This window comes from Corvus moneduloides, chromosome 4 (assembly GCF_009650955.1).
Source record: "Corvus moneduloides isolate bCorMon1 chromosome 4, bCorMon1.pri, whole genome shotgun sequence".
Taxonomy (NCBI): Eukaryota; Metazoa; Chordata; class Aves; order Passeriformes; family Corvidae; genus Corvus; species Corvus moneduloides.
This window is the reverse complement of record NC_045479.1, coordinates 22,326,075-22,352,813: the sequence shown is the minus strand read 5'-3', so window position 1 is coordinate 22,352,813 and position 26,739 is coordinate 22,326,075. Positions and strand designations below refer to the sequence as shown.

The 26,739-nt window shown below is 42.5% G+C and overlaps 1 protein-coding gene across 1 annotated transcript; it reads right to left on the bottom strand.

The window, feature by feature from the left end:
- Positions 1-1,521: 1,521 nt before the first annotated feature.
- Positions 1,522-25,924, bottom strand: ISX (intestine specific homeobox). Its single transcript, XM_032107480.1, has 5 exons — positions 25,245-25,924; positions 17,380-17,622; positions 7,462-7,613; positions 3,459-3,575; positions 1,522-2,782 (listed from the first exon to the last, which is right to left on the bottom strand). The coding sequence occupies exons 1-5, from the start codon at positions 25,522-25,524 to the stop codon at positions 2,546-2,548; spliced, it is 1,029 nt and encodes a 342-aa protein (XP_031963371.1). The 5' UTR covers positions 25,525-25,924; the 3' UTR covers positions 1,522-2,545.
- Positions 25,925-26,739: the final 815 nt, after the last annotated feature.

The following is a 26,739-nucleotide window of genomic DNA, read 5'->3' as shown; positions in this document are numbered from 1 at the left end:
TTCACACCCAGTCTTTTGGGTTAATCTCCCTGAGATGCACAGACATTGGCTCGTTTGGTGGTTCCTGAGCTAGAAGTGATAGTGTTTTCTCATACTAAAGCCAAATTAAACTACACAGGGGCAAAATGTGAGCAGATCAAGAAAACAGAAATAGGCCTTTGGGCAAGACCCATTGTCCAGGCTAAGGGGAAATGTGAGGGAACAGAGAAAGGACATCTTGCAGTCACTTAGCAAAGTCAGGTCAAAGCACCAAGTGGGAAGAGGACGTAGAGCTTAGTCAAAAATCACGAAGAAGCAGATGTTTGGATGCTTTAAATCACAGCTTTTTTTGACCCAAGCTCTAGTGTGCACCTGCATGGATTTGCAGAGCAGGCATCACCCTCTCTGCATGCTCTCTTTTTGACTGTGATCAAAACACATGGTAAACATAGGAGAAAAAAAAACAAGAGAAACCTTTAAAACTAAAGAATCCACCTCAAAACCCCAGCTCTCTTTTCTAGCCACCCCCACAAAACAACAGCAGCAACCATAACAGGAAAGCTTTCTAGAGGCCCCTGGGTTCTCTTACTCTTTCTTTTACCAAAAAGTCAGTGTGAAAATGGAAATCAGGGCCATAAGCCAGGGGGAGAAATTGTTCAGGTCACAAGGGGTTTTAGGGAAGATTAAAGGTTGAAGCTCTCATCTGGAAAATGGAAGTGGAATGTCATGGAGAGCTGTGAGACTGCAGGAGTCTCCCCCAGCAGGGCTGTAAACCCTGTCATTTGAGTCACTTGAAATCAGGTGAGGAAGCTTAGGATGAAACTATGATTACATTTCTATACTCATGTCCTGTATGGTCAGCTTCCTTGGATAACTTCTTCCTCAAGCAACTCTTTGTCAGGTTTAAGACATGTTTGCCCAGAGCAATCCTATATGTCTGCAGAGCTGAGGATGTCACAAGGACTGGTGTGTCCAACGTGGCATTATGTGGAAACATCAGAGTATGAAAAAATGTAAAAGTAGCATCCTAAGCTTCTTATGTCCATATCCTGACCAAGGAAAATGGTCACAGTGTGATCATCCCAGAATTCTCCTCCAGGCTACAGAAATATTCGTGCAGGATAAGCTGTCTCAGTGCAGGTGCTGGCCTGAATCCCTGGACTATTGTGCAAAGAGTCATGTCCCCTAAGCTTTGGATGATTATGATGCCTATATTCCAGATAATCATCGCATAAGGACAATTCACATTCTAGAAACTGCACTAATGCATGAACTGCACCTAATTCAGAGATCTTAAGTGTGATCACTTTTTCTTCCTGAAAGTAAGCTCAAAGTCCTTAATTTGAGAGTGTGTATATGTGTGTGTGGCTACAATGCAGTCATCTCAAGTCGCATGAGGTGAACACCATGAGTAATTTGTGTTGATTTTAATCAGTTAGGTGTTTAGGCTCTGCTGGAGCTGAAGTTTAGCCCTGTACCTGACCTGACTGTCCTTCAGATAAGATGCCAGGGATGAAGATGATAGAGAGTTCAGATCCAAGCAGGTATGAGAAAAAGGTCTTGTGGAAGACCTGTAAGAGTACAGATACGGTACATACAGTGCAGACATTAGTGGAAGCAGGATTGGACCCTGAATAAGCAGGGAAGACAAAAGCACCATATGTTGGAAGGGGATGAGTATTATGTAAATAATAAGGATAGAGACATTTAGTATAATGGGCAGGCCAATTTAATTATTTATCTACAATTAAACTAAACTGTGGGGTCATATCATCCTATTAGGCCTAGCAGATTAAACTCAGGCTGTGTCTTTTTGTTATTGTTTCTGGGGGAGTTTTGGAGCTTTCTTAATTTAGGTCAAAAAATGAGAAGCTTCCTCATAAGCATTTTAATTAACCAGCTGAAGAATTCTCTTGGCCCCAGAGACTTGTGGTACCAATCCAGAGCTCAGACTGTCGTATTTCAGCTCAGATTGTGTTTGTGTCCCTTTATTCAAGTCAAAAATACAAACAGCAAATCAACACCCCCTCCACCCCCCCAGTGACTACTTGGAAAAAAATATCTTCAAAGTTTGATTTTTGACCTGTGTTCTTTGCAGCACGCCAGTACATGAAGACCAGAATGTATGAGGAAAGTGACCCAAACCTGGAGAGAAAAGCACTTTTGGCTGGACCTTAGGCCTGTGCACGCTTTATCCCAGGCATCTTTCCTGCCCCAAGGCATCAACGCAATAGGGTCATCCAACGTCTCATGGATGAGTAAAATCCCAGTCCTTTTGCAGGGCTGCTTGGTGCACTGTCCCACTGGGGAGAGACTCTCAGTTGAAGGGTTGAGTTTCCATGGAGCGTGCTGCTCCTCAGGGAGACGAGGAGGTCCTTTCTGATCCTTGGCTCTTCCCACATCCACTGGGCTGCAGCAGCTCCTGGCAGCACTTGTCCAGCATGGTGACCTTGCACCACTGCCACCCATCATCCCAGGCTTGTTCGAGGAGAGGAATCGCACGCCTCCATGGAGGACATGGGGAGAAAGGCATCCCCCAAAGCCCCCCACTGCCCCGTGTCCTCCTCTATGAGGAGCTGGCGCACATACTGCTCCTTTCCAACTTGGGGGGTAGTGTCGACACGTAAGAGGGGAGGACATTGAAGAGCAAGTATGGTTTTGGGAAGGGCAGCAGCTCCACGTGGTGGGGAGCGAAGGAGAGCATGCTGGGCAGCCAGGCAGTTGTCAGCTGTCCTTGCAGTGGTGAGCAGTATCCCACGGCAGGAAAGGAAACAGAGAGCTTTCTTGGCATCAAGCTAGGAGCCTTTCAGGAATAAAAGTGTAGTCTCAGGTGAATCAATATGGACTTCTACTTACATAAAATTTACAATCAACCTTATTTGTTTCCCCGGTGCTCAGTAATTAAGAAGAAAAGTTTAGAAAAACAGACCTCCTAAAACCCAGTGGTGTGTTGTCACCCAGGACACAAAACAAAATACCCATTTTTCTAGGCATGAAAAAACTCTTGTCAGGGAAAGAGCCTGTGTGGCAGCCTAAATAATAACAGTCCTGGACTGCTAAAGTGTAGGCCAAGGGCAAAAAGTGCTGGTCAGCCTAACCAAATCTGGATGTTGTAAAGAGATATTGTCTGTAAAGGAACAGGGCTTTGTGGCTGCAAATGTCTTTTTTGCAGGAAATTTCTGATGATAAAGACATTCTGAATCAAAGTATGATTTGCAGGGAAGTGACTTAGAAGCAAAATGGGGAAGGACCACTCTACAGGAGACACCTCACAGAATACTTACAAACAGGTTTAATCCTATGAAGAAATGTGTTATTTGATCAGATTTCCTGGGATTTCTTGTCATCATATTGCCATTTCTGTCTTTTCCAGTACTCCTTCTCTGTGATAGTCCCATGGGATTACTGGTGAAGTAATTACCTGGTGAAGGATAGCTGTCTCCCCCTCAGTGGCTTTATACAAAGTGTCCAATACTCACTGTGATATTTGACTTGGGAAGAGGAATGAAATCAACTTCTGTCAGATGCTGAAGGCCACCAAAGTTGCCACATTTTTCATGTTTCCTCCACTTTGCTCGCTGATTTTGGAACCAGATCTGGACAAAGGTAAGAAAGAAAAGGTACAGAAATTAACAGAATATGAAGGAGGAACTTCTCACAGCCAACTACTTTCCCTAAACTCTGAGCATCAGAAAACATTGACCTCCAGCTCAGCAGAACCAGGGGCCAAATCTAAAGTAAGCCACTGGGTATGACAGAGCACTTTGCACACTTTGCATAGCATATGGGATCTCTGGACTACCGTGACAGCCTGCTTTCTATTGTGGCTCACAGAAGAAATAAGATCACCCTGTTCAAGGAAAGACAGGGTGAAACCTGAAGGTTTTCCAGTGCTCTCTAGGGAAAGCAGATCCTTCTGCGGTCAAAGCTGTGCAGTGGTCAGTGCACACAGCATTCTGTTTTCCCTAGAAGGTGTTACATGTCATGACAGAACTCTTTCACCCTGTTTCCAAGTGAATACACTGAGAAAAGATCCACCTAGATGTTTTGCTGGGCTGCAATGAAAGTGTGTCACCAGTGGAGATGTAGTAACAGGGTTCTGCCTATATTTAGCTGATAGCATTTGGAAATTCACATAAGGGACTTAAGTGAAAGATCCAAGTGGATCACTCAGCAGTCTGAGTATGTTGTCTGCCATCTCTTTTGCACTGGAAAACAGACAACTAATTTTCTCAGGGGAGTTCCTTTCATCTGTCAGCTGATTTGACCAATCTGCCTTCTGGCAGAGGCATAAATGTATTTATTGTGCAGCTGCAGTTGTGCATCTTGCTGCATTGCTGTGAAAAGTCAAAGCCTCCTTCAATTGTAGTTTCTAGCTTGCTAAGGGACTTGCTGTTTGAATGTAATCAAGTGGTTCACACGAACACAAAGTGTTAGTTATTGAAGCCAGGTGCTACTGGAAGTAAATACGTATGTATTTTAAGCCAAATAATGAGTAGCTCAATTATTTCTGCATCTCTCACCCAGGAAGTAATGGGAATGTCAGGAGCCCTTTGCTATACTGCTGATAGTTAGCTACTATACTGCTGATAGTTAGAAGTATCTGAGGTTACTGAAAGGACAGTTTTGTTTATCTGGGTTTGCATGTGTTTGGAAACTGCTTAGTCTGTACGAACTTCTCCATTCCCTTTCTATCATGCAGGAGTTATATGGTGAAACAGCACCATTTAACACTCACAAAGTGATAGAGGGCAAAGGGGGCACTCAAGCCAACATTCAGTCTTTGAAGTGCTCCTAAAATCTGCACATGGGATAAAGTTCTCACTTCATGGACATACTATTTAAAATAAAGACAAAGATTTTAGCACTTCTCAGACCAAACTGCTCTATTTTGCCCAACCAGCTCTCCAGCACCCTTACATCTAAAATGATTTCTCAATGCCCACCATGAGTTCCTTTTACTGTGTTTTAAACCTATTCCCCATGCTCTGTCTACCACAGATATCATACCTTTATCAACCAAATGCATAGAATCATAGAACCATAGACTGGTCTTGGTTGGAATGCATCTTTTGAAGAAGATCTAGTTCCAACCCCTCTGCTGTGGGCAGGGACATCTTTCACTAGACCAGGTTGCTCAAAGCACCATTCAACCTGACTTTGAACACTTCCAATGATGGGACACCCACAAGTTCTCCGGGCAACCTGTTCCAGTGTCTTGCCAATCTCACCATAAAGAATTTCTTATACACAAAGTAAATCTACCTTCTTTCAGTTTAAAACTGTCACTAATAATCTCACCATAAAAAGATGATTTTGGCAGCGTCTATTTCCATAAACCAGTGTTAATAAGCATTAAATATGTTATCTTTTTTTTTAACTCTCCATTAACAGAGTATATACTCCTTTTCACAGTTTTGCCAAAAATCAGTGTTTGTCTGACAGGCCAGTCATTACCTGGTTGTCCTGTTTACCCTTTAAATATTAACACAACATTAGATTTCTTCAAGGCCCCTGGAATGGCATGTCTCTCATGCTCCAGAACTGATTGAATATCAACACTGATGAACCAAACTGCTTCTCAAGCAGCTTTTTAAGAACCACTGGAGGTAAGTTACTGAGATGTGTAGATTCAAAAATATCTATCTGTAGCAGCTGCTGTTCAACATTATCCTTATGGACGGTGTTGCCACCTTACCTATTTCCAAGCATAAAGCCAGAATTATGACTGAACATCTTTGCTATTTATGCATTATCCTTGACAGTCCTACTGTTTCTATAAAGTAACAGATCAATATAATTGATAACTTTGAGTTTTGTTTTTTTTCTTAATTGACTTCTATTGAGTTTTTGATCCTTAATTTTTCTGACCAAAGCTTTGGTCCACATCCTCCTGCTTTGCTTATTCATTTTTTATAATTTCTTGTTTTTAATGTTTACTCATCCAGACTTCGTAATTTTTTCTGTATAACACATGCAGTTATACAACTTTATCTATCCACTTAAGCTGTTTGACAGCAATCATACTTTCTTTTCTTGACTGGAGGACACAGGATTTTTCACAATTATAAAGGGCTTCATTTGGTGACCCCAACGGTTGTTCATTTACTTTTTCCCCAGTTACACTGTATTTCTGAGGTGATTTGACTTACACAAAGTTTTCGTTTTGTCAAAACTATTATTTCAAAGTAGCAAGTACACATGGAAATTCTCTGCATGCTATTTGATTTATGTGTGACAAATGCAGTCAGTCAAAATTATAACTTGTAACTTGAACCTAAGTTACTGCTAATTTTTAGTTCTGTGGCTAATTTCCCTTTATCAGCCAGGATGAGGTCAAACACAGAATTTCCTGTGTCATGTATAACGTTGTCTGAATTGGGAATTTGCCATCTGCACTTCATACATGAGGGACTTTTTACTTCTTTCATTTACATCTCAGATTGATGTTTCCCATAATAACTCATTTTTATTTTTCCCCATACAGATTATAAACAATTTTTTTTAAACAGAAAAATGCCCTGTTCTTTGATGCGATTCATTGTTCTGTGGAGAACACTGACTGGCATCCCAGCTTGTGTTTTATGCCACTGGAAATCCATTGTTGGTGCATTGGTATTTCTAGCGGGCATATTGTAGCGTTGCAGGTCTAATTCTCCCTGTCACCTAATGATGAAGCAACATTATCATGGCTAGTCAATAGTCCCAGGCATGTCATAGTTAATAAACTGCTCTGGGTTGAACTTTGATTGTTAGTGAGGGATATATGCAAAGAAGTACAACAATGACTATAGCATTGAGGCAAGGGCAGAAACTGCCCCATGCAGAAATCATCGCTATGGTGCCTGGTAGACAACACCAAATGAGAGAGAGGTATGTATATTTTAATGTAGCGGATTTCATATGCAGTAATCATTTGGGGTCAATTTTTAGCTCAGTCAGCAACACTACATTACAACTGGGGGAAACTGGATTAGTTTTGGTGCACTGAAATTACAGCCAGGGCATTTATAGCCTGTGATATCAAAATACAGAATTGCTAAGAAGCACTTCTATTTTGGCAACTATTTTCACTTTTTTTGAGACCCTGCGGAAGATGGATGTGGATGACAGTTTGTACTGGATGAATATTAGCCTATAAACAGTTGATAAATGATTAATAAATATTTTCGTAAATGGCTGCTCTGTCACTACAGAGTCCAACAGGTTGCTCATAACCATCTGTAACTGCTATTTGCTATGCATTTAGTACGTTTAGAGCTCCTGTTAACCCTTTGATTAATTCCATTTGGTTAGTCACAGCTGGGTGACAAATACTTCTTTCCTTATTTGCAAAAGGTATTGCTGTACTGGCCTCGTCTGTAGGGTAAGAGAGAGGTCATGTATCCCATTAGCATTGTCACCCAGGCATGAACTATTAAGAATGCACGCCAAATAATGAATGAATTGCAGTGAAGATAGCCTTTTGGAGACACACTGTACCTGAACTCTGGCTTCTGGGAGGTTTATCTTTGCTGCCAGTTGATTGCGAATGTGGATATCCGGGTAGTGAGTCACTTGGAAAATTTTCTCCAGTTCCTGGAGCTGCTCAGCTGTGAATGTTGTCCGGATTCTTCGTTTCCCTTTCCTCTCAGCTGTGAAAACAAAGATGTATTATTTTTTACAGGAAAAGGCTACATGACCACAAGAAGATTCAGAGAAGCAGCAATTTCTGTAAATTGCTCTGCAGTTGGGATGGCATCTACAACACCTTCTAGACATGTACTTATCATAGGTGACTGCGTCCTAACCTAGCAGAGAATGTGAACAAACTCCTTTATCATCAAAGGAAAGAGTCAAAAGTGTCCATTTGCACTGCTAATTCCATGGATCCACTGCACGTCAACAGCTACAACCCCCTACGTATTTTAACCACACTAGCCCTGCAATGAGTTTGTCACCAAAGTGACCCCTGACTGACTGCTGTTCTCTTCCCATACCATTCCTACAGAAGCAGGGATAGCCAGGAGTTTAACTCTGCAGTTGAAAAGAGAAGGCATTTTTCTGACCGTACCATTGTGGTGTGGGAACTTTCTAAACAAGCCTAACCTAAAGAACTTAACCTTAAGAATAAGGCCTTGCAGCCCATGGGGAAGTTTTAGGTGCTGTGAATTCCTAAGGAGACTCCTAGACTGCTCCATTTCTTCACCTGTTGTGGTGTGAGCACAAAAAGTACCTCTTCAACACTCCTATAGTGTTTTGAAAATGCCCTTCTACGCCATGGTATTTTATTAGATCATGAACTCTGTATAGCACTTGGCACAAGTTAGAATAAGGTCTTGGTTGCTCTAAAATTATGCTGAAGGTCTTGCAAGGAGGAAGAAAAAGCAGCTGCAGAATGTGGAGCTCAGCCTCGTCCCAAAGCTGGAATCTTCTCTGATGCACAAATGGAGTATCTTCCAGCTGACACTGAATGACCAGCACGAGAAGCCATGCCCCAAGCATTGTGAGTCACAGGGTTTTTTCTATTGAGCTCGGAAAACCGCATCTGATAGGTGCATAAAAATTCTAATACTATTTTAGTGACTGTGATGAGCTTGCTACTCAATGACCTGAAGTAATCATCAATGAAACCATGTTGTTAGAGAAAATTGCTATTCTGAATAGCTGCTTTTGGTCTTCCATGGTCTGATGACAACTAACAATTCATACTATGTAACTAGAGGCATACTCTTTCTGATGGGAACAATAAACCAAACAAGGTTAGCTCAGCCCCTCAAAGAGACTTGGTACCTTTTCCCCCTTTTATTGTTCAGCCATTTGCATCCTTCGGAGGGCTAAAAAAGTGAAAAGGTAACTAAACACCTAGGCCAATATAAACTGGGCTCTGTGCCAACCAGAAAATAACATTTTTCATTCTGTAATCAAAACCTCATTGTGACTCTGTTGACACAGAAAATAAGGATTAAAATATTCTGTTCATCAACTTGGTAGGAAGGAGCCTGGGACACGACACCACTGCAAACATTTCATCTTTTCTAAACCTTTTGGGGACTTTGAAAGGAAAGCAGTTATGCAAGAATAACTGAGGAGTGCCATTTATCATAAACACTGTCAATACTACCATGTCTCAGAAACACCCTAATAAAGGTGATGTCCAACACAATTAAATCTGTATCATTAGACTTTCTACCAGCCTATCAAAGTACTACTCATTAAACTGCAGCATTGGCTTCAGACTCAAGAGAAAAATGTTATTTCCACTGAATCTCACTGGCACTACTGGGGCAGAGATTTGAAATGAGAAATATTTGTGTGGGTTTATGCTGAAGGTAGGAACGGGCACCTTCTCCTAAGAAGCCCTGATTACATCTTCTTGAACCTTCTCAAAAGATGACTGTAAGGGGCGTTTATTGCTATATGCAAGAAAAGGGAAGTATCAGTGCTTACAGTAGGAATCTCAGGACACTACATACCCTGTAGATACGATAGGGTTCCCAGTTCATAATGCTGTTTCTTGTTTGGGGAATTTTCACCTCACACTTACTATGGCTTACTATACTCTGTCCTGCTGGCACCTGAAAAACGTCCAGGACTAGAGAGCATGGCTTCAGAGAGAACAGGCACATGAGTTTCTGGTATCTCATACCAGCTTCTTGGGTATGAAAATGACCCAGATAACTTGGTGATGAGCAAAAGAAACTCCCTATCAGTTCACTCTTAATCGTCCACATTTTTCCATCTGGAAAGGTGAACTGTTTTATTGACAAGACTCTTATGTAAGGGGAGGGTCTGCACAGTGCTCAGAATTGTCAATCCTACTGAAACCAGACTTTTCAAAGCTGAAACTCATCAGATTGAACAAGATACAGTAATGTGAGGTCAGTTATAGGCCAGTAGAGACTGAAGGACAAACTTTGATTTCGACTAGATATGAAATTAAATTGCTAACAAAATAGACTCCTATGCACAAATCAAGGCTTTTGCCAGCAGGAAATCTAGAAAAGTGTGTCTTTTTCTATAAGTAATCAGTAATTCTATTTTTAATTTTTTACAAAACTATCAAGAAATGCAAAAAATCTGGGAGTCTGTGTTAACATTTTGTCTTGCAAGATGAAACTTTTTCTGAGTGTAGCTTTGATAGTTCCCTTTGCCTTGGGACCTCAGCTTAGAGATGCCACAGCAAACAACAGCATTCAGAAATACAGTCTAATAAAGAATGTGGGTGGAAGATATAAGACTAGGAAGTGTTGGAAGTGTAACTTTGGCTTTTCAAATGTGGCTCTAGAGTCTCTGGGGAAATAAGACTCTGTCTGAGTTTCCTGAGCTATTTTTTATGTAAAAGCTGGGGATATTCAAGTGTGCTTTTATGCTTTGTGAAAGTCATTTGCAGGTTAGCTGACTGCTGAAGCCAAGCCTGAAAATACGAGGCAGCTAAATATGTCATCATTTTCAGATGCTTAGAGATACAGCTGTCTATACATTGCCTTACTGTTGACATTGGAAAGGCCAGATTCTCCACGCTGATAAAGCAATATAGCTCCTTTAAATTCAGTATCAGACTCATTTGTCCTCTGCAGGTCTGCTTTATTACTAGGTCAGACTCGGAGCAAGTTGAAACATATGAACTTTGTAGAAATAGAGTTTCTTCTTGAAGGTGCACAGTGGGAGGATGAGATCAATGACTACAAGTTGCAGCAAGGAAAATTCTGGTTACGTAATAAGTAAAAAATGTTTTCATCATGAGGGTAGTCTGATGTGGGCCAGGAGAGGCTGTGAAGGCTCAGACCTTGAAGATACTCTGAACTTGACTGGACAAAAGCCTAAGCCACCTGATTTAAGCTCGCCCTGCTTAGATTTGGGGTTGGACGAGACAGTCTCCAGAGGCCTCTTACAACTTACTTTTTAATGTGTAATCTCTGACCTCCAAATAACCACATAAAGTAAAGCCCCCCCATCATTCCTTCCCTAAAAAGTAAGGGAACTTAAGGCATTAAGCACAGCTCAAAGCATCTGATTTGCTATTGCTTATATCCACAATTTTAGCTCAGCATATTGCAGCTTATTTCCACTGCCCAGTATAACACAGTTTCAAGATATTAGAGGTATGAGCAAATCAATACTGATGACTACTGCTTGTAAAGGTTTGTTACTTTTGCAGTTTGTTAAGTAAAACTGTACAGCTGCCATAACACCATACTTGAGGCAAATTTCTTCTGGACTACATTTTGTAGTAGGCAAATAGCCTATGGTACAACTTGCACTGCTGTTTCTTAGCTGCATATCTGAACCAGCTAGAATAATACTGCCTCAGGGAGATCTCTACAACTGCATCTCCCATTTGCACTTACCCCTAGGTAAGTAGTAGCTAGGACTGTATCAAGCCTAGCTGGGCCATACACTGGAGGGACAATGAGTTAAAAACACAGGAGAAGGGCTGGAAATCAGCCCTAGCACATTATTGGCCTTGAGGTAGGTAATCTAGGTAGATGAAAATTTGTGGGGTCAGTTTATCTTGCTGCAATCTTCATTGTCATTTCTGGACAGACACCTTCTCACAGTATGAGGCAGCCAGATCCAAAGATTCTGCTGCTTCTTTGACAAGGAGAAAGCAGTTACATAAGCAAACAAGCGGTTTTAGCTATATATTCTCAGAAATACATTTTTCTCTGTGTAACAAAGTTGACTGTATCATTTGTTGCTATGAAAGAAACTCAGGTGTGTTGAATAGAGCTTCATTATATCTGGTTCTGTTTTCTCCTTTTTTGCCTTTTCCAGAGAAGTTCCTCTCTCTTCTCTGTAATTCAGATATGTGGATCTCCCAGCCAGTTGCTTCTCGTGGCTTTTCTGAATGCTGTTTTCTTCTGGTGACATTCTGCTCATGGCAGAGAGCCTCATAGCAAAAACCTCCAGTTATTACAGAGTGCTGATGGAATCAGGACAAAATGTGCTCGTCTGTATACAGATATGTGCCCATGGCTGTCCTTCTCCTAGCTGAAGAGGTGTCTCATGGCTTCCAAAAGAGCTTGCGCTGCAATATTTAGGCATGAGTATTGCAGTGCGGCTAATCTTTATTAAAGCAGTTTTTCAGCCTTTGTTAAGAAGGACTGGCATAGCCAGAGAGACTGATCCTAACTGGATAGGTACAATATGCTTCAGATAGAGCCTCCTGCTAGTGAAACACAGCATTTAGCACCCAGCTGCTGCCTGTTCAGGCATTGCCAAAGTTAATTCAGAGAAGCACAACTTGAACTTTTAAAGTCTTGACCTCCTCCCTTCAGTCCAAAACTCCTTGACATAGAGTTGCTTCCACCCTGGCACTGAGTGCGGTGCCTAATCACCTGAAAGCAAGACTGACATGCAGAGAGGTACAGACTTCAGGGGGTGTGAGCAGGAATGCTAAAAATACCAGGCTAGAAACATGTTTAAGCAGGCTGTACAGTGGTGGTCAGGGGAGTTTCTTAGTCTGCTTGTCAGAGGAGCTGGCAAGGAGTAGACGGTAGGTATGAAATCATTCATGCGGACAGTTTGTTGTGGAGGATCGTGCTCACCATCAACCTGAGCCCCTGGTGAATTTAACCTTTCCTGTCTGTCTGCAAAGTAATGACAGTGTTTACAAATGCTGCTGCCTGAAATGCTGGTGTGCATAGTTCTGGCACAACCAGTGGTCAGCAGAATATCTGAAGGCTGAAGCAAACCATCAGGTCTGTACCTAGGCCAAAGGGCCTGCACCTTCACAAACTCCTTCAGACCAATGTGGATTTGGGGTAGATGCCTGTGTAGGCTCCCCATGCAGCTGAATCTCAAACTTGATCCATTCATTTCAGTCAATGTTTAGCCATAGTCAAATCTTACCTTAAAAGCAGTGGCCAAAAGCCTAAACCAATAATAGTTCTCATCAAAGAAAACAGGTTCCCCACCACTCTCCCCACACTCCCTGGTCCAACACCCGTGTGAGAAACCAGCCATTTTGCCACAGGGAGAAAGCTGAGCTTATTGCAGGTTGCACAGATAGCCTGCTTTTTTCTTCATTCCTGCTCTTTGTGGTTATTTGTACCTGCAAACATCTAGACACCAAACACCCCTGCCTCTGCTGTTTCCCCTTTAAGTGTAAAGGGCTTGCTAATACAGCAGGTAGAAGACTTGCCCTCAATTTCAAAGAACACTAATTAACAGTACCATATCCTGGGGATGTAATGAAAAGTTCTAGGACAATTTAGGAGAAGCCAATAAATACTCATTAAGACCTTTGAAATAAACTTATCATGATGTGCCATCAGTTTTACAAGTGGTCACATTACACAGATTTGACGAGCATGAACAAATTAACCTCTGGGTCCTGCGCAATATACCCTTTGGATCCAAAATTCCCAGGAAAGAAGGGGCTGCTTGAGGAAAGCATTGAATGTTAGCATTTGCTTTAAATAAATAAAACCCAAAACCCATGAAGAAACAATACAAAAGGAATTTATGATAGTCCCCAGCTGCTGACAGCTTTGCTTTATTCAGTGTTTACTTGTACCAGTGAGACTTCTATGTGAATGGAGTCTGAAGGGTGAGAGTAAAGGATTCAGGTTTTGTGCCTCTCATTTAATATCCAGGGTGTCATTATAAACAGTCAGTCTTCAAAGAGGGAGGAAAAAAAAGAATCAGCCTTCAAAAATACCTCAAGTAAACCCACCAAAACAATGTCAATGATCTGGGGCATTTCCAAGTGTATGTAGAGGAACACTGCACCGTAGAGACACAGGGCTGCGGGGACTATTCACACAGATAAACAGAAGGCTGGTAAGATAGCTAATGGCAGCCAAATTATATATATAGGCATTTAATTTTTTTTCTCCCGCTTTTTCTTTTCATTTAAAATTGTTTCCTTTTGTTCTGCAGGACAATGGGATGCTTGTGCCCTTTCTCACAGTCCCATTGGCATATTCTGGGCAGCCGATATTTATCTGGGATTGTGATTACACAGGGCTTCATTGTCTCTTGGGTGTTTCAAAAATGCATTAAGATAAGTCAGCATATTAGGGAAAAGACTGTTCTGTGAGACACAAACCATGCTGTTTCACAGGGGTACATGGATTTGACCATATTGTTCACAAATGAACAGTACAAGTGAATTTATGACTTCAGAGAAAACATAAACACTTGAGCTGAAGATGTCTGCAACTGGCATGCAGAGGGGACATGACTTATACTGGAATTCCTCCAGAACCGAGATTATCTCTGTACTTCCTGTTGTCTTTATGATAATTGTCACCAGAATTCATCAATATGCTTTGGGATCACAGATACTATCATAACAATGAAACAATTAGATTAATAGAAATGTCTCTGAACTCCCAGTCAGCAATGCGCAGAGAATTTCTGCTATGGAAATACTTGGGTGACGTTGACTCATTAGGGCAGCCTCCTCTACAGTGAATAATGAAGACATGAGCTGCAGGAAATAACACGAACCCATGAACCACCTGTGGATCACAGCCTGAACCCCTCAGTTTCTGGTGAAATTAGGAGCCAGCTCCGTTTATTGCAGCACAATCTGTGCTGTCCTTGAATTATTGCCCAGAGAAGAAATCCCACAAGACTGGAAATCCACCAGTGTCCATAGGTGATCTTTTCCAAGAATCCAGGTTTTCTGAAAAGGTTCTGCTGAGCTTTTCATGCAGAAGGCCACAGGTGAAAGCCCACAACATTCAGAATGAAGGCACCCAAATTCAAATATGGGCTTAGCAAAACTAAATGCCAGTGTCAGCATGTCTCTAGCATATGAGGGCTCTTCCTTTTTTTGCTTACAATGCAGTCTCTAAGTTCAAAGTACAAGAGGCATTGCTTCCTGCAAGTGGTTTGTGATAAGGGCATAAATCTATTTAGCTTCAATGACACTGCATTTCTAAACCGCTTAGTGGCAGAAGCCATTTTGTAGGAAAAGAAAAATTTTAGGGAATTGTTACAGGGTTTTCTGGAAATATGCTCCAAATTCATACTCAGGGTCACAGTCAGGGTGCTCTTGCTATCTCAGACCACCTGCTCATGAAAGTGGCTGTTGTCATAGCCTACTCCTCACCTTTCTCCACCTATACAAAATAGCACCAAAGCCCAGCCCTCCTGCCTGCAAGGTGATTGTATAGCACTCCTGATTTCTTCTGTTCTGTGACAACTAAACAGATACGTATGTCTAGATGAGTCAGAAATTATGAACGTGTTTTACATCGATGGAGCTGTGCTGAGACAGAGAGATGAGGGAATGCCCTGCCAAGGGCTTCTGATGTCTTTCACATCAGAAAGGTCTCCTGCTGCTGAGGCTGGTGCTGCTCCTCTGAGTGCTTGTAGGCATTGTTGGTGTGAGGGAGGTCCTGGGGTTACCTCCATGGATACACTAGGGGCATTTGGCACTGCCCAGCTGCCTTCTCAGAGGACCCGTAACTGACCTGTAGCTGCCATGCCAAAAGCATGTCTGGGGCACCCCAGAGTCAACAGATGTGTAAACGCAAGTTAATATGCTATCAGCTTGAGCTGTAAGGACTACAGACTGCTTCCAGGGATGCTGCAGTCTACCATCCCTGCAGGTGCTGCTGCTGACTTTGTCTGGGAAAGGTGATACCTGCCACAGCCAGAGGAAGGACAAAAAGAGCTGCCAGCTCTTCCCCCCTAATGCAAAGTGGAAGGAGGAGGCTGAAACTTAAGATACAGGAAAGTATTTTAAACCCAGGCCTACAGCTCTCTGCAATGAATGACATACTGCATGAACGGGATCCGAAACATCATTGTTTGCACACCACAGGGAAAACGTCAATCCAATGCTTTAGGATCCTCCCTCCTTCTTCAGCCAGTTTCTATCAAAGGCTTGGCAACTGCAGGAACCAGTAGCCTAGAAAATGGCAGATCATTAAACCTCTGCTTGGCTTCAAAACCTCACTGCCACCAGGGAACAGAGGGATTTTGTTTAAAATGCCTTTAAAATACACGTTGCCATTGAAAGGGGCTGTTCATCTTGGCTCAGTTTTGTGCAGATAATTACATGCTTCCTCCCCTGCTTTACTGATGAGGCTGGTACCCACCACAGAGCTGGTCAATGAGGCTAAGTGCCAAGTCAGGACAGCTACCTCCCAGCTCTGGTGTGATCCTCCTGGCTGGGGACTTTCTCACGTGTGAATATTCTACTTTTATACTCAGAGGCAACTCCAAGTGCCAGATACATACAGCCCTGGCTCTTCTGTGAAGAGGCAACATGATTTAGTCCCGCTGTTATGAGCTGTGTGCAGCTTACAGGGCAAAGGAAGGCTAAAATTTCCAGTTATCTTACAAGGCTTCTCCCCGCATCAAGACTGATGGCTGTCTTGTGCAGGAGGAGGAGGTGACAGCAGCTTGTCACAAGATTCATGTATACCATAGCAACAGTGGCAGAAACAAGGATTTTCTTTCAAACGTATTTCACAGAAAGAGTTGCTTCTCCTGCCAGCTTGCAGAGTATGGAGCAAGGATGATGTGTGGCTCTCAGGAAAGCCAGCTGAGAAACCCTGCATCTGCCACTTTCAATGGACTTAAATGAAAGGCCTTCTTTTTCCTGGAGTAAATAATAACAAACTGTGAAAAAACCACCTTTCTGCTGCTGCTGAAAACCTGTTTTCTGGAGTGTAGTATGAATGTCTGCATTTACTTTTCCTCAAACTCAAAGAACTTTGAGGAATTTTTGTCACATGCTGCTAATTAATTGCCACCCGTCTGTTAGGAACTTGTCTTGTTCAGGTACCATGTATCCTGCTTAGCCTAAAGTCTCTGTAAAACATATTGGAAAAGGATATTTGTGTTGTCCTGTGCTTTGGCTAAGAGATAGACCGCTGTTTACCAGTGCTCATAGCTGATTAAATTAGCAGATCCACCAACATGGTCAGGATTGAAAATTGTGCTTGACACATCCTGCCAGATCTACTGCATGTCAACAGTTTGCCTGTGTGCATGCTGATGACCTCTTCATCACCTGTACAGTGGGTCCAAGGTGTACAGAACACACTGAGCTGACTCGGCTTATTCACCAGCCTCTCTCCCCATGTTGTGCAATGCACATTTTCCAGGAAATGAGCGTTGCACAACGTTGGCAGTGAGGCTCAGAAGATGGTAACTCCTCACAGCCCAAGCAGGAGGGCAATAAACACTCAAAAGCAGTCCCTAGAGCTAACATTGGTAGAGTTGGTAGGACTGAGCTGGAACTTTAGCTCAAATAGTGGCTCTTCAGTCTTTTGATGGCAAGAATGAAGAACCATCTCTGTGACTCATCCAGGAGCTATGACCATCTACTGTGACTCAGCCAGTGGAAACATTCATGATGTCTGCTGCTTGGTATTGCCATGTGCATAACTGTAAGATAGCAGTTGTGTTTTGGGGCATTGAAGGGGAAAGTCTGGATATAGAGGCACTCACCATGAAGTGGATGGTCCACTGGTAAACCACATAGCTGATCTTCGTCTTCCTCATGTTTTCTTTTGCCTTCCAGATGTTCACGTGCCGTGTCCTCACCCAGGAGGGACACTGGGCTGGCAGTAGGTCTTCTGCAGTGAGCTGCCTGCACTCTCCTTGCTCTGGCCATGGGTGTAGCACATGTAGTGGGAAGAAGCATTTTGGCTGAACGTAAGTCACAGTCAGACTGACTCCTGCTGCTGGAATCTGTGAAGGACACAGCGCAAGACAGCTTTGAATAAAGCAACCACCATTCAGCACACCTTCCAGTTGGCGTGAAAAAAGTGGTCTGGATACTCTACCATTCACACCTGATCATATTTAAAATGGCCCTAATCCTTCTGTGCTGTACTTCAATGCCAAGATTACTCCATGTTGCAGACACAGATCTCGGTGAATTTGACCCCCAAATCTAGCCTGTTCTCTACTTCCTTCCACCTTAAAACTTTCAATGGTCCTTACGAGAGATTTTTGAAGAAGGACTGTAGAAATAAGGAGGCATAACCAAAAGGTCAAGAAATCTCAGCTTCCCTGTCAGTATCCAAATTAGTGGCTGCCTTTTCTGAAGAACTCGGAAGCAGAGTAGATATTGAGCTGCCCTTAAAATCTGTCAGCAAGATCGCCATGGAATTTGCTGGATGCCAAATGCTTTTAAAAGTCTGGTCCTTTCTTAAATGTCCCTGTAGGTATACATTTACCCTAAAGGAAAATGGGTCAATGAATAGGCTAAAGGTCAGCGTCTTCCCCATTTCAGGTCCATCTGTCCTTTCTTCTCCATCTGGGCTGCCTGCTGCTCTGATTTAGGCATTGGACAATTCTAAAGGCAGCCTTTGCCCAGGCTGTCAACATTTCCCATCTGCCTTTGTGACAGGTGATGCTGGTGATATCTAGGAAGGTACTGACTGCCAACTCATCTTGGTGAAATCACCTGCATGCTCTTGTTGACAGGACTAACAGGAGAAGCGTGTGTTGGCCTGTTTTCACAAAGTGCAGCTTAGATTTGAGAATGGACATTATAAACAATCTCTAAGGTAACCTCAGCAGCAACCAGTGATGACATGTGCTAGGACACCCAACCCCAAGTGCTGAGGAAATTGGCCCCAGAAGCCACAATCTTTCTTCAGCCATGGTGTTGCCTTATTACTAACACCATTACCTCATTGTACAGCAGGGGCACCACAAAGATCTTCCAGATGAGTTCTCTGCCCTCAGGAATGCGGTATGAGTTCTTACTCCTTGTTATAAATGTAAGCAGACCTTGCAAAGCCAAGCACTGAAATGTAACACGCTGGGAAGCCTCAAGGTTTAAGTCAGTGGGCTGTCTTTGGCTGTTAGCATCCCAAGAGAGTTACAAAAAATCCCCCACTCTCCACCTCCCTTTTCTGTATTAAAGTCTTGCCATAAACCCTCATGCTGAATGCTTGATGTGCTGCTTTTGGTAGGTGCAATCAAGGCTCAGCTGACTCTTCGGAGACAAGACATCTGTGTCTGTGCTGCTTTAATGGCAAACCTAGAATTTGGTCTAGTTCTCCTCCCTGCCTAGATTTCTTTGCTTGGAAAGCCAGAGAAAGAGGCACCACATAAACATAATGAGCCCATTGAGGAATTTAGGTTTCATGGTTTGCATGACCCGGGAGCAAATACGACAGTACAGGTTTGTCTGCTATTACTGCCCAAGACCATTAAAATCCTAATGTAATAATGGACTGCACTCCTGAGCAGTCTCTCACATCTAGGCTCTGAGGTTTGCTGCACCTGTGGCTGCTTCCCCTCTCCCCTCTCTTATCTAAATGGCAGCAGGTGTGAACCACTACAGGCTGTACTGGAAGAAACTCCACTTTTAAATATACATTTTACATATATATATATAATATATGTGCATTGGCACATCTGGCATTGGCAAAACATCTAACTTTTTAGACTTGTTAGAGATTTATTTTCTCAAACAAACAAGTTCTATTTGAAAGCAGCTTTGGAGCAATGATAATTGTAACATCTGAAGACAAAATACCCAATTCTGATTCTGCCCTAAGAGCCCACACAATAGGGATTTTAAAGAGGGTTGACACATCAAGAAAACAAAGTTATAAGAGCTCCAAAAATTAGCCAAAGTCTCATTTCAATAAAGGATAATTGTTCAAATGTTACCTATTTAAATTATCACCTTTCCTTGAGTAACCTTCTAAACACAATTACATGTGTCCAGTCATGTGGACCTTAAAAACCTGGCCCACCTCTGCGTTTGAGGCACACTGTGCAAAACGGGACTCATTTTATTCCTTTAGTATCAACTAACTTTGAGTTTTCTGGTGAGAAAACAGGTGAAGTTTTGAATAATATTTATGGGATAAAGGAGAAGGACAGACCTGGGAATGGTCACTAGCATGAGGCAGGGTTCAGTAACAGATGATCAGAGGATATCAGTACTGGCATAGGTTCTTAGCCCAGGATTTCTATCTCAGCTCCCATCCTTAAATTAAGGACTAGTTGCACTCCTTTGCTAGATGTGATGCTGTGAAAATTAATATATTACAGAAGTGATGATGCTTATATCCTACAGTAATTAAAAATGTAAGGGAACCTAAGCAAGGTGCTCTTATGGGGAATGATTAAAGCTTTCTAAGAATGACAATAGCATTTTCTATATTATAGAAGACTTTTCAGATGTCTTTATCCTTTATATACAACTTTCCTCCCCAAAATTTTTCCCTGAGATGCTCAAATACCTCAGTGATGAGCACAATTTATGTATGAGCACAGATTACAGACTTAAGTAGAAAGAACAGGGAGGAAATGGATCCTAGGCAGATGGGAAACTGCCAGTGTCTCAGTGAACTGGTGAAAAGGAGTGGGAGGATTAGTTGTTTGAGATCAAAGAAATATAAACCTTAAAGAGAGGCTGAATTAATCAAGAGATTTTTCTGGAGGGTAAGATTGAATACTTGATGATACTGAGTTTACAGCACATAGCTGAGAGTTATGAGCCCCAGTCCTGTTTGCATTGCAACCTTTTCTGGTGTTTGTTGTTCTGACCAAGTAAAGAGACTGTCTGAAGTGGTTGCTCTTTAGGCCAGCTCGAATTTTTTTGATACACATTCATGTGACTCCAGCAGGGAGCTCTGAAAAATACCCATGAACTGGCATGGGGCAAAACTTCCTCCAGGGAATGTAGTTTTCTTTTTTTTTTTTTTTCCCCAGGGAAGGCAACAACATTTCAGCCTAGCAGAACATGAGATAATTGTTACTGTCATGCACAGAAATTACTTTGACTTGTGGCTCAAAATGGTCTTTTTGTCTTGACTTTCAGTTGCATAGGAAAGGATGGACAATTTCAGGCAAGATAGCAGTGTTTCACTTTGAAAGCAAGAGGTTATTTCAGATGACCTGAGTTCCATTTAAGCCTTGTTGTGTAATCACTGGAGAGATACAGACCTGTGGAGGCAAAAGGTTTGTGATTTTAGGGTCTTGCTAAGGCTGTGAACAGGGAAGAGTCTATCACTGAGAAATGAAAGCATCTTCGTATTGTGTTGTTTTTCTCTTTCTTCTACATATTTTTCTTTCTTTCCTTTTTTTTTTTTGCCTTCCAGGTGTATTGTTTTTCCTTGTAATAGGTGGGGTGAATTGGTTTTACTGGCCAGATGGTATCTGTTCAGTTAGATTCCTTCAGTTTGTTTCCTCTTTAGTGATAAAGCTGGGTGGAGTGTTGCTAAAGGTGAACAATCACCATATTGACATTTGTGTGTGAAGTGGTGGTTGTATTCCTATTAATTTGCATATCCTTAACATGATGAACATAACACAGGCAGAATGACAAAATTACCATATCTGTTACTGCCCTCACTATTAATTTCCCAGGTGTAACACTCTCATCCCAAGCTCTCCCTGACTTGATAAAGGATCTCCTGTTGGTGAAACCTCACTGGCAGAAACCAGGGGAGTAATGAACAATCATTTCAGATGTAATTTCAAGCACACTGAAATCAGGCTCCCAAGAATTTAAGATTTTTTTTTTTCTGAAATAGACCTGATATTCTTCTGTGTTTTAAATGAAAGAGCTGGCACAAGGGAGGAGATCAGCACTCACTGGGTGTTTGTGTTCCTTGCAAAGGCCATGGCTACCCTTTCTAGGCATTGTGACAAAAGGATGAGAGGAAAAGCACAGACTGCAAACTAAAATGTCTCCTTGTTCATTATTTGTTTTTTAATTTGGTAAGAGCCTTTCAAAGATTGCAGCAGGCTTCAATAACTGCAGCTCCCGGCCCTCTAGCAGTTGTGTTTGTGCAGTGAACTCCCCCACGGCTAACAATGCAACTGGGAAGCCAAATGCTTCAGAGAAGACTGCACACTCCTTACTCCAAGTCCTACTGGAATTACGCTCACAAAAACACGTGAACTTCGGAGTCAGGCCCAGAGGTCTTCCCATACATGATCAAGTCCTGCCCCAGCTTTCTGTGAGAGGCTTACACTGTACATCACAACATCCTTTTTGTCAGAGACTCAGACTAATCTGTTAGAAGCAACTTCTAGAAGTCATCTGGTCCAGCACCCATGGGTTTTCTTGGGAATCTTGATTTGCACCTCTCATTCAGAATCCTAGGCTGGAAAAGACCTTTAAAATCAACCAGTCCAAACTTTAGACCACCAAGTCCAACCACTTCTGACATTCTGCATCTTCTGCTCCCCTGGTCCTACCCATCTCCTCAGCTCAGAATGACTAGATTTAAACTCCAGGACAAGTGTGATCTTGGTACTGAGACTGTCTACATCAGATGATAATTTTTGGCCTCAGTATTTAACTTACAGTAGCCATGAGTATGTATGTGGTGCCACATGGATCTTCCTGACTCTCATATGAATCATGGCTTTGCTCAGATACATACCCTATGGGATTGTGGGGAATGTTATTAAAATCCATAGTAAGACATAACTAAGCCCTGACCTGTAGTACGTCCTTCTTTGCTGCTGCTGAACTGTTACGAGAAAGCAACTGGATTTGTACACTTTTCTGGAATTTCCAGCCAGTTCCTTAGCTCATTTCAGTTCCCTGACCTTGGCCAGCACTGAGCCATAAGAGATGTGGCTGATTATTTACACAACTTTTTTAATGCCAGTGTTATACGGCACGAAGCTGAACAACTTAGATGAAATACAGCAATTATCCCAAGATGTACAGCACAGGGTACTGCACTTGTGAAATAAATATAACTTATCTGAATAAATTACAGTTCTGCTCGGAAAGCAAAGAGTAATAAACTTAGGTATCACATTCTTAGGTAAGAAACAAGGAGTGAAAAAGTTTTGTTTTCATTCTTTTTTTTTAAACATCCTTGATCAATTACAAAAACAAAGTACAACATTCTGGAAGATTTCTACAGCTTTCCTGTTTTCCTACTTCCAGTAACAGTTAAGTGAATCTTCACATGTATATACTCTTTTCATTAGTTAATATTTTAAATTGCCTTAAGTTTATGAATCCAGCCTTGCTTTCTAGCAGGGGAGAGAAGAGTCACTATATTCTCTTGCTACAGCTGCAGTCTCTCTCTGGCTAGGTGGTGAAGCAAAGCCAAAGGCAAGGCCTGGTGGTTCTGCCTGCATTGCTTTCAAGATGAAAAACTGGCTGTATGCTCAGGTGGAGCAACTTGGGGTGAGGCTGCACTGGCAGTGCAGCAGTGCAGTCCCAGGAACCCACCATGTCCTGCCATGTAGATTTGTCAGACCCTTGTGCTTGCAGTGGCCAAGACAGATTTAGCCAAGATACACAGAGAAACTGGGCTTCAACATACTGATTGTGAAAAAGACTCAATATAAAAAGGTCCTGTCTCTGTTCCCAGAGAAGACTCTCATGTTGTTAAAATGCAGTTCTAAGGCCCATGTTATGAACAAGCACAAACTGAATTTTCAGTGGTGTTATTTGTCTCACTTTGGATCCAGTGGCACAAAGTGACTGCCATGGACCTTCAGGAAAGGACTTTCAGCTCACAGAACAACACTGCCAGAGCTCACAGCAGCATTTCTCCCCCTTCACATCCTGGCACCTGTGCTCCTTCGGCACATGTGCCCCACTGCACCTGCACCAGAACCAGCCATGTCCTTGTCCACCCCTACAAACTACCAAGCTCCTGCTGCTTTCAGGACTGGTTGTCCAGTTCCAGTTTGCAAAAGCAGCTTAAGGAAACCTCCAAATGCTGTAGTCCTCCAATAGTACAAGGGGTGAAACAGGCAAGCAATGCTTGCCAAAGCCTTCACCAACCTCGTTTTATCTTCGAAACAGCTTTTTCTTTGAGCAGGAAGCTGTACCTCCAGATGACCTCGAGAGGTCCCCCCAAACCTCATTTATCCTATGGTTGTGGGAAAAATCAGCAGAATGCTCTCCCCCCCATACACAGGTTTCCACAGAAAGCTGCAGTTACTGGCACAAAGGCAGCAGTGGTATATTCAGCCCCAAAGCTGTAAGATGAGTGGTCAGGAGACAAGTTATCCTGTGTCACACATGAACAAAAAGAAGTCCAAATCCTGTGCAAAGCATGACTGAGAGGCAGTGTTAGAGGCCTTGAGTCCAACCCCAGTGACTAATGTTACACTAGTGAGCAGTTTCCCTCACCACTTATGTCTTGTTTGCTTTCCAGTCCAGGTCGGTATCCAGTTTGGACATAAAAAGAGATGAAACTACACAGATAGGCAATGGTTTCTTGGACTGCCAGGTTTTTGGAAAAAGACTCTCTCCCTTACTGATAGGTGGTTCATCCAGTGTCCTGGGAAACGGGGTCCTGATCCATGAAAGGATCTCTCTGTATTACAAAAAATAAAGAGTAGCATTAAGCTTTGTTGAAAGCAGATGAGTGAGAGATGAGTGAAAATTTTGTGTCAAAATTACAGGTCATTTTTTGTTTAAGTGAATCTGCTTGTATACATAAAACATCTCTTTTTCATGGAAGATGCAGATTGCAAAAGAAAAAGAAATACAATATCCAGAAAACACTGGACATTGTTCTTTGTGTCACGAAAGAAGGAGACAATTTCTGTGAGGGTAAAAGTCCACTCAAGGCCAGAGTAACTAAACTGTGAAAACTGAAGTCAAAAAGTCTAATGCACTTGCTGGTTTGCTAAGATCAAAGCCATGCAAGTTTTCTACTAGCTGTTTTTATTTAGTTCATGAAAGAACCTAGTGTCCATGATGATAAGAAGAAATTATTAAACATATATGCCTTCTCTTTTCTTATACCAGCAATTGAGTTCTAACACTCCTACAGGTACCATTACCCTGACAGACCATTTCTGCTGCTTGAGGGTGAGTGGTCAAATTTAGCAGAAAAGGGTGCTGATATGAGGTTTGGCTGTAATTCCAGACAACAGTCAACTCTTGATATAAGTGAAACTCCAAAGATTTTGTTAGAGTTGCAGCAGTCTTAGGCTCACTTCCTGCATCTCAATACCTGTCCTTCTTATGACACGCGTTTATTTCTCATTTCCCCCCCGCCAGGTAACAAGAATATTGTTTTTTAAAGGGAAAGGTGCTGTATTTTTTACAATAAGCACTCCTCACTGAAGAGAGCTACCTGAAATAACTTTTCAGGTTCCACACTCACGTCTCTAATGACATTGAGGCTTCGCAATGTACAAAACCCCAGAGTCCCGTCTACTGCGAGGTTGAAAGCAAATTATTTTTTAAATATTATTTCTGTATACATAATGAATGATTTGTACATGATAAGGGAAATCCCAGATTCCTACAAAAGTTAAAGAATAAAAATTCTACATAATTAAACCTGACAGCTTTAGGGATCAAAAAGAAAAGAGCATTTTCATTAAGTGTTATAACTGGTACTTACCAAAGGCCACTGGTGACCCTGCTTTTAGGGACGGAGGTCTCTCAGCGTAGCTACTTCTGTTCCCGGCTTCACTGTTCGGGGCAGTGCTGGCAGAGGGTTTCTTTAAGATTTCCTCAATGGAAAAGGACAGGCTGGGCTTCCTCTGTCCAGCACATACCCGGGGGTCCATCATATTCCTGCCAAAGTGGCCGTGGGTCACAGAGTCCTGTCGTGCTGCCCTGGGTCTCGGTGCACCCCGAGGCACATGCAGCTGGGATGGTGCGTGTGTCTCCCCACCCATGCCCGGGTGACCCGCGGGAGCGCTGGGAGGAGAAACAAAGGCGACCCGCAACTCAGCACACACGCCTGCTCTTGGCTGCTGATCACCTTGGGACCAAGACCTGCGCTCCCTGGGTCTGGGGAAAACAGTGTTAGAAGTGGGGGTTGAAAGTCTTACCAACCCCACCCACTGCTGAGCATTCCCCCCGCCTCTTGGATTTACGGAGCTCTGAACAATTGTATGGCCATTCCAGGAGGAGGTGCACTACTTGTAGACCCAGGAGAAAAATGCCCTGGGAAAGGTTGCCTCTTGTCGGTAAATCCTGTTTGTGGGGCAGTTATCTTCCTTTTCTGCTTTCAGGTTGAAGCCTGTGAAAAGCCCACTGGATTTGTACCATTATGGAGTTAATAAAATAATTGACAGGACAAATACTTGTCTCTCAGGCCATTTACTAGCAAGAGGACAACCTGTAAACTTCTCTTGCATACCAGGAGGTGTCACATATGAAAAGCCTCCTCACCAGCAGTTCCCAGTATCTGAGATTCTTCAGCCATCCCTCCCAGCTGTCAGCTTTGGTACAGATTCTCTTTTCTTCTATTGTGAAAACCCTTTGAACTTTCCAAGCAGGTGCTTTTCAACATCATCCCATCTTATCAGTCACAAGAGAAAAAGAGATGGCCCTTGCGGCACATGTAGGAATAGGAATTAGTGCCCTCTACCCCCCACCTATACTTCTAAAGAGAAGACATTATTTTCTTTCCATCCTGAGCTATGAGGCAAGCTAGCTTGATAATCATCCCACCAGTTGCTTACACCTCCCAATTAGGCATCCATCACAGCAGGAGATTTTCTGGTTAATAAGGGTGAATACCTGTGATTCCTCTCCTGTGCCACTTCTATCTTCTTGTTAATTTTTATTTTGGGAAGAATGTGGTTAGATACACTCCTGTTCCCTCCCTCTCCCTCCCCTCAGGGGCATTTCTTGCCTTCTTCTGGGATTGCCCCTCACCTTTTAAATTGCTATGTTTTTTTCTCCCTCTCCTGTTGGTTCTTCTCTGTGCCTTCCTTATCAGGCTCTTATAATTGTATTGGCAGTCCCTGCCTTATTTGTCCAGTGAACTGACAATTCTTGAGCTGATATCCCATCATATGACCTTTTCATGGAGTGGAGACCAAAATTACTGTGTAACCAGGGGGCAATAAACCACACCTGATAAGATGAAAGGCTTTCGGCTT